Raw genomic sequence first — 12,895 nt, 5'->3', positions numbered from 1 at the left:
CATTTTGTTAGGAGTCAAACTCTCCTACCAGTAAAGAGCAGGTGAATGAATAAAGCTGAAAATGCCGTTACCATACTTGTATTTATGTACACATTTTGAAAAGGAAGATAGGTATTGCTTGTTGAAAGGGTGTTTTCATCATGCAGGATACTTGCTATAAATATGCCAATTTGACAAAAGAGAATAGAACAAGGAGGAGTTAAGTGTAGAATGCTAAACAGGAGATTTAAATTATTCTCTGGCAACTTTGAGAGATGTCTGTTGGAAAAATGCATGAAAATAACACTGTCTTTTTAACCAGTCTCTGGAATCTCTGAAACATATGGTAAACTACAAACAAAAACATCTATCTATTGAAAAATTTTAGCTGCCAGCTCGCGTTTGAATTGTTAGTCTTTTGAAATGAATTATTCTAGTCCTGCAGGATGGTTCCATCAGGAGGAGAAATTCTTGATTGCTGAGAATAGGCTTTGTGAATCCTTAAAACCTTGTGGGCTGCTCAAGGTGTCTTTCGTTTTGTGCTAGCCACTAGGATCCCCAACATTATTTGAAAACAAGCAAACAATGTTTTGTTTTAGTCGTTTTTGATTTCCGCAGTCAGTGCTGTTTGATTTCATATCGATGCAATGGAACACAGAATCATGTCGTTAATTAGAAGATAGATCCAGCTTCTTACTCTTTTGATGAGAAGTAACAAGCCAAGAGCTGGACCTCACGGCGTCTAACTTCATCCAGTCCATCAGAGACTCACATGTGAAGTGGATTTTCAGTGCTACAGGAAGACGTGGTTCCAACTACAAGAAGAAAATGATAGAATCAGTTACTTTATTTGCATGCATCACTGGCAAGTCTTGTTTCCTGAAACACAGAAGAAATCAAAAGAAGTTGGCTTGAGAGGCTTTCTCAGCTGCATGCAGCTTAAAGGTGGCCTGCATGGCACTGCTGGTAGTTGATATTTCTGTAGAGCTTTCTCTTCTTGTCCTGGTCTTCCCCCTTTTTCTGTTTAGTCTCTGTCTGTCTGTTTTCCATTACAGGCTTACTGAAGTAAGAAGACCACCTAAGCAAACTTCTACCTGTTCTGGTTTTGAGCAGGGATAGGTGTAGTTGTACTTGCTAAAGCCTCCTTCGTGTTTCTGAGCGTTACCTTGGTACTTGCACAGAGAACAAATGTTTCTTACAAACGGTCTTAAATAACAAACTTTCTGCTTCAACTTGCAATAAAAACATACACAGAAGTAGATTTAAGTGTGTTTTATCGCGGTGCAACATCTAGCAATGAAAATATGAGGCTAGCAGGCCTTGGGTATGGAACAAAGTTCACTCTCTTCTGTGGCTTTACAGAAAAACTAAATCATGTTTTCCTTTGACTGCTTGTGATGAGGAGTCTTTAAAAAAACAAACCTGGCTCAGACTCTAATTGCATTTTGTAAATACGAGGCTCTTTCAAAGTTAGCATACACATCCCACACAGAGGTAGAGGTAAAAATTGCCTGGCAAAGCAGCGTCTCAGCAGTTCCCAGGGATCTGCAGACTGACTTCACATCAAGCTGAACAGATTGCCCTCCCAGTTCGATGGAGTATTTCATGTGGCGTGTCCTTAATTATGTCTCTGTATGCAAGCGGCAGATTGCTGCTAGCTGCAGCCCAGGGCAGCGCAAGCTGCATGTGGCTGCTGGTCAGGGACTGTTTTATTTCTGTTCAGACTGAAAGGATCTGTGGTCAAGTTTTAAGATTTCGAAACACGAATGTATAGGTTTTCTTCAGGATGAAGTGCTGAATGTGTTGTGAGCTCTGGGGAGGTCTGTTCCGAGCAGACTATTCCTCTTCTATCATGTGTAATGCAGTACTTGCTACAGCAGCTAGCCACTTACTTTGCTGTTGGGAATAGTTATGTAATGCAGATTTTTTTTTCCTCTTTCTTCTCTTCTTCCTTTCTCCACCTCATCACAGCCTCTCATCTCCCTTCCCCCCGTGTACATAGTGGAGTTGTATTTTGCTGTGCCCAGAACAATGAATTAATCATCTGAAGCTTTGTAAAAGTCTGTCACAGCCCCACCACCTCTCTGCAGTCAAAACTGCCAAGGTTCAGTTGTGCTTTCCTTCCCTAAGCTAAGTAAAGAAAGAGAATTCAAGCAGAACATCTGTGTCACCACAGGTTGCAAACGTCACCAGACCAGGAGGGTTTGTGTGTCAGTCCTGGTGAGTGTGTGAGACTGTTTTCTGCTTTCGTACAGAAGCACCAAAACCACAGTGGAAACAAGCAAAAGAATGCAGGTGTTGCGTAGTGTGTTGGAAAGAGGTGTTGCTTCCTCGTTTTTCTAAGACAGGTAGGTGTAGGTTTGCAGTTAACACTGTTTAGAGAAGTATTCATTTGGTGTGGTGAAGGCTTGCATCTCTTCATCAGCGTAGTATCTGTTCAGTATCTGGGAGCAATGTTAAGCCTCATCTATATGAGCAATTAAGATTAGTAATCCTCTGCAGTAACTATAGTACATCTGATTTTACAGTGCAGTAATCCCTTTGGTTTTATTTTCATGACTTAAAAAGGCAAAGGCTCCACAACTGATGCTATCAGCTGCGGCAGTGAGCTGGAGCCTGTGTTTGTCTAACACAAATGCTGTTTATGCAGTTCACGTTTCAGATACCTGTAGCTGGTCGTGCTTCAGCTTCTGCCGAGCTATTTGCTTGGGGTGTGGTTTTGCTGTCGGTACAGACTGCTCGGGTAGGGGTGCTGACGTTACTGATGCTCCCCCTCGTTCCCCTGGTTCCCGCGTTGTGCTTGTGCAAGGGAAGCTGCAGGAGCTGCTCGGCAGAAGGGAGCAGCGCCGCACCACCTCGGTGGCAGCCAGCAGCGAGATCTGCATAGCTGCATTGTCACGCTGCCCTAAAGGCGCCCCTGCCAAATGCAACGCGTTCAGTTTTCAGCTGAGTCAGCGAGGGCACTGCTGTGGTTCTGGAGGAAGGGCATGGGTCAGAAAAGAGTAACTGGAATCAAAGAGCAGGAGGGGAACCAGCAGGTCTGCCTTTGTCTTTAGAGGCACACATCTAGATGGACCCATTTTTTAAAACATCAGACTTCTAAAGTGTGTTCATGGTCTCGCAAGCCAGCTTAGCCATTCATTGTACGACCTTGTTCTCAGCATGTGTGTGGACTGAATTTATTTGGGGTGGGATTTTGTATTACAAGGAAAGCTATTCGTTCTTGGGGTCTGTCTGTAATGGACAGATCGGGTTAGGCTTTCAGTCCCTCCAACTCCAGGCTAAGGAGGCCATAGGACAGCCAGTGCCACGCATCTTGCTCACCAGCCCCTGCTCTGAACAGTACCTGCTGCTGTTCCCCACCTTGCAGGGTGGAGAGCTGAAGCCCAGGGGATGCCTCAGCTCCAGAGGGTGAGGGTTAGAGCCCAGAGCAGAAGCCCAACCTCCTCCATCCACTTTGTGGGCACCAGGCACTCAGCAACGTGCCTGCTGACACCATGAAGAGATGTGAAACTGAGGACGTGTCTGCTGTGTCCCCTTCATACTAACTGGGCTAATCAACCAAGGCAGAGAAGTTCTCTTTAATCATGCCCATTGCACAATTCCTCTTAATACTGCTACTTGAATCACCTTGCCTGTAGTATGGTAGAAGTAATATTCATTTATCTCATCTGGATTAGATCCTGGACTAGTGACATTTGTACAGTGTCTTGAATACCTTGGTATAAATAGGTTAGGATAATGAAATACTGCTGCCATTTAGTAATGAAGAGATGATGCGATATGCTCCTCTGGTTCACCAAAGGCTGTCACTAGGCAAGTTCTGGCACATAAGATCTGAAAACATTAAGGAATCATAGGGAGGGAAGAGAGAAGAAAGCAAAGTAACCTGTTGGAAGTGATGAGAAGCTTTCAAGGAATTTTTAGACATGATCTAATTTTGCTGAATTTCTGGTCCACTGTAGTCATGATCTGTGATGGTAACATCCCCATTTTGTTATCCTGCTGATAAAGGAGCTGCGGATCTCTTTGTCTTTTGACAAGACCATTGTCTTTTTACTAGGGATCACTGTTGAGGTTAGCTGGGATATGGTTAAGGAGTGACTTGAGCCCATATTATTTGTGTAGGAAACAGAATTGTTATAGCAGAAGAGTTTCCAGTCTAACAGGCAAAGATATGAAGTCTAAGTGGCTGAAAACTGCAGGGGAGGTGAATTCTGAGTAGAAGCAGGAAAGGCTTGTAAGTGAGGGCAGTTAATTGACTATGGGAACAATTTACCAAGACAGGTAGGTTCCCCGTCATTAACAGTTAAAGAGTGGAGCTTAGGGGAAAACAATTTGAAGGAAACTCCTTACCCCTAAGAGAAATTGATTCAGGGATGCTGAAGGTCGGAACAGATAATCCCAGTGGTCCTGCCTGGCCTGGCCTGAGGATGTCTTTGAAGTATTTCTGCGAAGTGGTCAGTGAGAGCGTGTTCTCCTGTTACCTGTTGCCAATCAGGATAAAGAAATGAAAACTAGGGGAGAAAGCCTGGATGCTTTAGCTGAGGTGGACTTTCTTTATCACCTGAGCTGAGTAAGTGATTAACTCATTTAAGCAGTTCTGTATATCAGAATTATTGCTGGTTTTAACCCTAATAAGGAAACCAGCTCCGAGTACTGTGATGAAAGGGAGATGTCTCTGGGGATGTTTTACTTATCGTATTTTTCTGGATAGAAATACAGACTAAAAGTAAAACCAAATGAAAACCCGTGAAAACAGATGTTCAGAAAACAGTCAGCCTGCTCAAAATGTGGAAGACAAACATTGGATCAGAAGAGTAGACTGTTAGCTCAGTTTTCTTCACCATGTTAGAGATGGATTAGGATCATATCAGGTAAGCAGATACTGAGTTTGTTTTCTAGGCAGTGTGGCTGCTTAATAAAAAGAGATGACATTTTCGATTCCTATTTGTATTTATGTCTAATATTCTTTCGTGACTACAAGGAAATTTCAAAAAAAAATCAACATTGAATGGCCTGCTTGAGATGAGATAAATAGGATGCATATGGAAGCTGCAGTCTCGTTATGGCATACAAAATGAAGTGGGAGTGCTTTTTGCTCTCAGACTTCACAATGGATGTATATTTTGATGGTTTATCTTACAGCATCTTCTGATATGCTGAGATGTAATAAAAGCAAATTAATTTGATGCTAAAGCAGGCTATCATATAAGAATACAAATGCTGTCACAAATTGATGTGTGAATAGCCATGAAATGAGTTTTTCTGAACGTGGTATCTCTGATTGTAGGAATACCCTTCTCAGGTTCCTTTTAGTTACGTCAAGCTCTGGAAAGCCGGCAAGCAGCAAGGTAAAAACCTAAGTTTCACAGAGAGGGCTAAAGTAACCCCCTTGGTAGTTTGCCAGAGGAGGATGCACTGATCTTCACTGGGCTCTTGAGAGGAGCTCAGGTCCTCTGTGTAGTGTGGTGAGGAGGGAAGAAGTGACACTGCTCTTTGGAGCATCTCGTCTTTGCTGTGGGTTTCCTTGGGCTGAGCGGTGGGTTTTGTAGCTCGGAGTAACCACAAATGCGAGCTGCAGGCACGATTGTGAGGCTGACGCACTCCTGCGGCACAGATCCAGTTGTATGGAAAGACAAAGGTCCTGTGGTTTTCTTGGGGAGAAATCAGCTGGCGTCTGTTGTGGCAGATGCTCTGAGCATCAGTCTTCAACAACAAGGCATAATTTAATAGGATTTTTTAATGTAAATGATTCTCTCGCTTCATTTTACAGACTTCAATCAAATCACTAGGGGGAGGAGGAGGAGATGTTGCTTTTTTGGCTAAAAATTTTCAGGGCATTTTGTTTAAATTTATGCAGCTGGCACACCCACAGCTGATAACTCATGCAGATGTCATGTGCAGAATTGCAAAGCTTCTGGCTAAAAAGGGGGGGGGGGGGGGGCAAAAAAAATCCTGAACAATTTATTTCCCTTCAACATCTTAATTAGTTTTATAAAAATAAAGGGGGAGATTGAGAAACATGTGTTTGTGGGAGAATTCTCATGTGTGAAGGATGAGATATTAGGGATCTGGTTAAAGCTGAGTGGCACTTAAACTTGTGTCCACAGTACAGAGTACTGGAAGAAAAACTGTCTCTTTTGGACCTCTCTTGCAGCTTTATTATTATTACTATCAGTAGTAGTAGTAGTAGTAGTTTGGAAAAGAAGAGAGTAAGATATTTTCGTCCTTTATTTCTACACTGACAACAGAATTTCTGTTTGTAATTTGTAAGGAAGCTGCAAAAGTCATGTTGGTTTTGGTACCAGGAGTGATGAGGTGATGCAGTCATTTTGCTGTTGTTGATAATGTATCATTTGCAAACAACTTTAGGAGCAGCCTTCTGCATTAAAAAGTGATCCTTTCACAATATGCCTAAAATCCAATACAGTATATGTTCAAAAAAAAAAAGGAGGAAAAAAAAAGCCTCTGAGACACAAACTGATTATGCAGCCCATTTCTTCAGAAAGGCAGTAATCTGTTAAGACCTTTGTCCTTCTAGTTTTTTGAGATGGCTACTCTCTTATTTTCAAGGAAAAAATGATTCCATCGCCATTACCTCCAAAAGTTGTGTATTTTCATGGTGCATTTAGGTAGACAGAACAGGCTGTGCGACAAGAACAGCTAACATGCACTTTAAAAATCCTCTGATTTCCAAACAGCATCTAGGTCATATGATACCCACAGGCATGATTCATCCACCTGGGCTTTATGCCAATCAGCAACTGTGTGGATCCAACACTCCAGGAATACTGTAAAAATATTAAAGCTGTATTTTTTTCTTCAAATAATGCTGTTGATGATAGCTGTAGAAGTATAGCATGTAATTTGTAGCTTCTTTCTGAAGGAATTTGTTTCATTAAGTAGATACAAAAAATACAGCACGGATTGAAGTGAATGCAGAGTAGATTGAGACAAATGAGTACAGCTTTCCTCAGCCCCACATACTTATTTTTTCAAGGTGGCTGTCTTGGTATAAAATCCTCTTTGAGGCAGATGTAGTCCTCACCTGACTGCATCTGCTTGGAGCCCAGCTAGCTGTTAAGAGCTGACATTAGTTAACTTCAATGAGCTAAAAACTGCCAGCCTTCTGCTTCTGTTGGGCTTTTGCATGAAGAGCATAATCTCTTTGAGGGGCAGAAACCCCATACGTTTAGTATATACCTAATGCCTTTTCATGCAGCAAATTTAGTTTTCAGGAGATGAGATCATGCTTATTTTTAGGCATGTGTATTATGCAGACAGACACTCTTAATTAAAGATTCAACGAGCCTTCTTTAGGAAACCATGGAGCTGCATTTTTAAAAGATGTCTAGGAAAACAAAAATATGTGCAGCTGGGGTGGTGTGTGTTTCTTTTTTTTTTCCCCTCTCAGATGTACCAACATGTTCATCTCAATGGACACCGATAGACTCCTATAGACACCCATAGACTCTTCTGGGACATGCCAGATTGCTCACCTTGCATTTCTAGCTGCCTATATACTTCAAAAATGTAGCCCCTAATGATTTTGAAAACCAGCTACATCTTTTACCTCCTACTTGTTACAGCCCTATACAGATTATTTTTAAAAAGCTGCTTCTAGAGAGTAAAGGCTGGTATTCCCACAGTAGAACTAGAGAGACAGCCTTCTAAAAATGAAGCAAGGAAGCATAACCTTTGCCAACTTGTAGAGAAACAGCAGTGTTTGACTGCTATGAATTTAAAACTGAAAAAAATATTTTCTCCTCTGTCTTCCTGAGCTTGTGACTTTCTGTCATGTGGATATGGGACAGGGAAGAAGGAATGCACTCAGATTTGTAAATGTGTCTTGGTTATGGTGGACTTTCTCTGATGTATTGTTTTGCTTTTTTCTTTCCTTCATCTAGATAAAGAAGAGGCAACAAGATGTGGTGAGGTTTCTGGAAGCCAATCGCATAGAGTTTGAAGAAGTGGATATCACAATGTCAGAGGAGAAAAGACAGTGGATGTACAAAAACATTCCTGAGGACAGGCAGCCTGCACAAGGCAATCCACTGCCACCACAGATATTCAGCGATGATCGGTACTGTGGAGTAAGTAGCTGTCATGGTGTACCCTGCTGGCCACTTAGATAGGCAGAACCTGCTGTTGAGCTTCTTTAGCAGTATCTGAGTTAATGGTGACAGTTTGGGGGAGGAGGATCTTGCAGTGAAAATTCAAATCATCTGTAAACGCGTATGTTGTCTTCAGCTAGTGGATTCCCTCTGTGGATGTAAGAATTCATAATATTACGTGCTTTGTGTACAGCCTGTTGATGGTGAAGTCCCTTGTAAGGCCACTGGAATCTGGGGATTTCTGGTTTTGCTGCTACTTGGGTCTAGGCCAAGTGTAAAAATTCAGAAGGAAATTTTTGGTACAGTAAATGAGAACACTAGCTAGATTGAGTTACATTGTCATTGTAATTAAGCTCCCTCTCTGTTGCTGTTGTAGCATAAATTTAATTTATGCTCTGAAAGCCTTTATGCAGTCGGAGTCTCTAGGATAAACAAAACCTATTTGCTATTTGAACTTTGGAATAGTTTTATTTTTCCCTAAAGAAAAGCAGCTTGAGGCTTCTCTTTTTCTGCTGAAAGACTGGTAAGCTTGAGAGCTTGTAAATGTGACAGCAGATCGATGGGTGGACTGATTTGTCTGATGGTGTAAGCTGCAATAACTTCTCCATCTGCTAGTGCAAGCTGCAGTGGTAGTCTTTGACTGATACATTAAGAATGGTGCCATATGAATGTTTTATTTCCCTACTTAGCCAGCAGCCCTGATTTTTGGGCGCTCTTATAGTCTGGGAGAATCTTCCCAGAAGTTAGACTCTTAACAAAATGCTGTCAGAAGACCGGAGCTGGGTCCTCTCTGCCTTGCTACATTCTTTCATGCTCCAGCTGTGTCACTTGTACATCCTTTAGGAGGCAGGTTTGAGGTGCCTGCTACACTGGTTGGTGAGGTTGACAGATTTGCCATGGTGGATGCATCAGGAAGCAATTTTGTAAGGTTTGTATGTGAATTTGGTAGGAGGCTGAAACAGGGAAGTCGGGGTCTGTGGTCACAATAGCTGGACCAGAGTAAATGTGGGCACTGTGGAGGTGTCTGACTGCAACGTGATGGAGAGAAACCCAAGCAGGTTCTAACTTACCCCTGCCTGACTCCACTGCAGTGCAGCTAAGCTGCTTGTGGCTGCTGGGTGATTCAGATCAGCTGAGAACCTGTCAGCTGCACTGCGGTGGGTAGCTTAAGGCAGGAAGTGCACAAGGAGTGATCCAGGATCCTCTGCTACAAACAGATTGAGCATGATGCAGCAGCTAATTGGCTTTCTGAAACAAGATATTTAACATCCCTCTATATATTTTGTATTGGCCTTTCTTGTGTACTTTCTACCTCAGTTATTTAATTCATATCTTCCTACTTCAGGGTAAGAAATGTCCATTAAAGAAAAGTGTCTGGGACATGGAAGGAATTTTAACACTCGCTTATGGAGCAGCTTCCTCACTTGCAAATAACAATATTTGCATTGTTCAGTGTGATGTTAGTTTGTCTGAGAAATACGTTTTTTTAAGCAGTTGTTTCTTATCCTTTCTGCATCTCTGCAGCTTTTCTTTATGGTATGTTTTAACTTAGTCTTAGAAATTGCTGTTTGGCATTAGCACGGCTGAAGATGTCATGCAACATGTGAGATGATCTTGTTAATCTGTCTGCTCAGCTGATAGCTGTTTTCAGCGGAGTTAATCCTATTACTAGACCTCACTGGCTGCATGAACACCTTTAATGAGCAAACATGCTTTGAAAGAAACTGTGTATTTTCTAGGATGAAGGAAAAAGTACGTGCCAGATCTCCAACATTCACCGTTTAACCTGCCGGCATTAGTTAATGAAGTTCTCAGGTAATAAATTGGAGGCAGAACGTTAGGCAGGAGACAAAGGAGGTAAGTACTGGAAAGGAGGTTGGAATATCACACAGAAGTTAGATGAAGTCAGCAGACATTGCACATCATGTCTCCATTTTGATTTCCACAGTGAAGGTTTTCATATGTTTATCCTGGCTACATTTAAAAAAAAAATCCCTATTAAATAACTTAAACTAAAAAATAGCCACCAAGATTTCTGTTCATTGAGTTAGTGAAAATTGTAGCTTATTGTTCCTGATCTGTGTCCAGGCAATTTCTAATCCAATTTGCTCTATTAACAAACACTGTCTGTTTCTTTGCCTGCCAGTTCTACAGTCTCAGCACGCTACCAGGAAACTACCTAGGTACTTATTTTGGCTTACATGTTATTAGTTACAATACAGTCTGGTCAGATCTATTGCTGTTTCCCTAAATGTATGAGGGCTAGACAAGCAAAAGCAAAGTATACTCTTTATTTTGTTCATTCTCTTTCAAGAAAGATGCTTGAGATTGTGATGTAAGAGCCCTGCCTCCATGTCATGCTTGCAGCCGTACTGTTTCTTCTGTGTTAGTAAAAGCATTAATGTTTGGGGTGTGGTTTTTTTAGTTCCTTCTGTCTTCATTTTTCTGGGTAGGACATCACCATTTGAAACAATGAATTTTCAGAATGTAACTGCACTGTAGAGGAAGTTTGTATTCAGTGTTTTCAGTAACTATCCAAAAAGGCTTGGTGTCGGCTATTTGAATATGTATAACTAGATATAAGGGGAAAAAAGGCACAAAACGATGACCTTTTTTTTCACAAAATAATGTTTCTTGTACCACAGTAGGAGGGATCCTTCTGGTACTAACAAACTCCATGTTTTGAAGTGTGAGCGAGACCTTGAAATTTTCCTGAGTTAATGTAATTGCAGATATGATCATTAATCTTTCTTTTCCTTTTCTCAGTCTTCTGACATCCAGTCCCCAGTTTTTTGGTAACAAGCTTAGCTAATAGGATTTTGAAAAAAGTAAGGATTGTTTTTCAGCAAGAACCATTTTTTATTTCATGTGAACAAAGTAGATAAGAGCTGTGAGCACACAGAACACAAATCACTTTACTGATAACCCAGTGTTATGTCATAGCAATGTCACTGATAATTTACATACTTTTGTGACTTTACAGTCTGTTGTTTCATCTTAGTGGCATTACTGCAACCTTGTAAGTGTTTGAGAAGAGTCTACATTTCAGTCAAATCGGACACACGAACCTCATTTAATTTACAGTAGTGTAAATCTGAGATTGCTGCAGTTACTTCTTGCTTTAGCTAGTGCTATGCAATAGTTAGAAAATGTCAGTGCCTATTGCATGTTCACAGAGGGAACTCACACATTTTGCTTAAGAAAAAGTAAAATTGAGATACATTGGAAAGGGGTACAAAAACTGGACAAGTAGAGCCATTTTTCTCAGTGGGAGCTAGATAATATTTTGATCTCTGAATAAATTTTTGTTTGACTAGCAATCTAAAGGTTTTTGATTCAGGAATCCTGAATCAGGGGTGATGTAGGGATCGAATGATGCGCTATATATGAGACCTTCAGTTAACATTTTGTTTCATGTAATAGTTTATACTTCTTTGGGTAGCTCTTTCTAAAGCAGTTTCATCATGTAATGAAATCACAGATAATCCCGAGTCTTGGAACTGAAGAAGGCACTCATCAAATTTTAGTCATTTTAGGGTGACATTTGGCGATTCTGCTATGTGCCAAGCTTTAACCCCTTTCCTTAAGACATTGGCATTATTCTAATTTGGAGAAAAAAGTGCTTGTTAGGAAGGCTAGTCTATTTTCACCTCTATTTATACTACTGAGACACTGACCTGAAGAGTTGCATTGTTCTGTTGGCTTGCTGCCACTCATTTACTATAGATTTCTCAGCTTGTGTCTATCCAGAAGCCTATGATGATTGCTTTAAAAATCTTTTCTTTCCTTTTTTGTCTTTGTTTTTTCTTCCACCAGAAGGTACCATGTGACCTTTTGACAGCAGGATTCTAATTCTCTCCCTTACTAAAGTGTAGATTGACATTTTAATCTTACATTAAATGTCCATCTCTATCATTTTTCAAATGAATTTCACGGGAGTCCTTGTGTACAATAATGGAGGGCAGAGCATTGACCCCTGCCAGCAGCTAAGCACCCACACAGCTTCTTGCTCACTCATCTCCCCTTCCCCCCTACCTCACCCAGCAGAACTGGGGGGAGAATACGAAGAGCAAAAAGCAAGAGAAATTGTGAGTTGAGATAAAGAGAGTTTAGTAGGTGAAGGAAAGGTGGGGGGAGAAAGAACAGGTGATGCAAAGGCAATCACTCACAGTGTCCAAAAGCAGACCAGTGCCAACCCAGTCTCTGAGCAACAGCTACCTTGAAAGAAGAACATTCCCTCCCAGCTTTTATTGCTGAGCGTGATGTTATATGGTATGTAATATCTCTTTGGGCAGTTTGGATCAGCTTTCTCAGCTGTGCCCCCTTCCAAACTCTTTGCCCACCTCCAGCCCTACTCGTTGTGGGGGGTGAGAACAGGGCACAATGAGAAACAGACAAGACTTTGATGCTCTGCAAGCGCTGTTGGGCAACAGCCAAAACACTGGTGTGTTATCAAGACTCTTTTAGTCACAGATCCAAAACACAGCACCCTGTGTGTGCCATAAATGAAAGTTAACTCTGTGCCAGCCAGAGCCAGTAAAATCTCCACTGCTTATTTCATACCTTTTGCCCCACTTATCCGATATATCCTGATTAACTCCCCTCGGCACGGCACGGCTCTCGGGCATGCCATTGTCTACATGACGTACTTTTACAACAAGGTTCTCCACCCAATATCTTGCCACAGTGCAGCATCCCAGATGGATCTGCCTCTGCACTGCCAGTTAGTCTGTTTCCAATGCACAGGCAGCCCCTCAGGGCTTTTACCACTAGCCAACAGTCAGTATGGAGATAGAGTG

General features: G+C 41.6%; 1 protein-coding gene across 2 annotated transcripts in view; it reads left to right on the top strand.

Moving 5' to 3' along the window:
• Positions 1 to 12,895, top strand: part of SH3BGRL2 (SH3 domain binding glutamate rich protein like 2) — a 42,717-nt gene that overhangs the window by 13,142 nt on the left and 16,680 nt on the right. The window contains exon 2 of one of the 2 annotated variants that reach the window (XM_066994624.1): positions 7,890 to 8,065. In XM_066994624.1, the coding sequence (XP_066850725.1) occupies positions 7,890 to 8,065 (176 nt within the window). Of the gene's footprint in view, positions 1 to 7,889; positions 8,076 to 12,895 lie in introns of both variants that reach the window. The other variant, XM_048052503.2, reaches the window with a different exon arrangement.

The sequence above is a fragment of the Anser cygnoides genome, chromosome 3 (genome assembly GCF_040182565.1).
Source record: "Anser cygnoides isolate HZ-2024a breed goose chromosome 3, Taihu_goose_T2T_genome, whole genome shotgun sequence".
In the NCBI taxonomy this organism is placed as follows: Eukaryota; Metazoa; Chordata; class Aves; order Anseriformes; family Anatidae; genus Anser; species Anser cygnoides.
The sequence above is the reverse complement of the archived record's forward strand: the minus strand, read 5'-3'. Positions and strand labels throughout refer to the sequence as shown.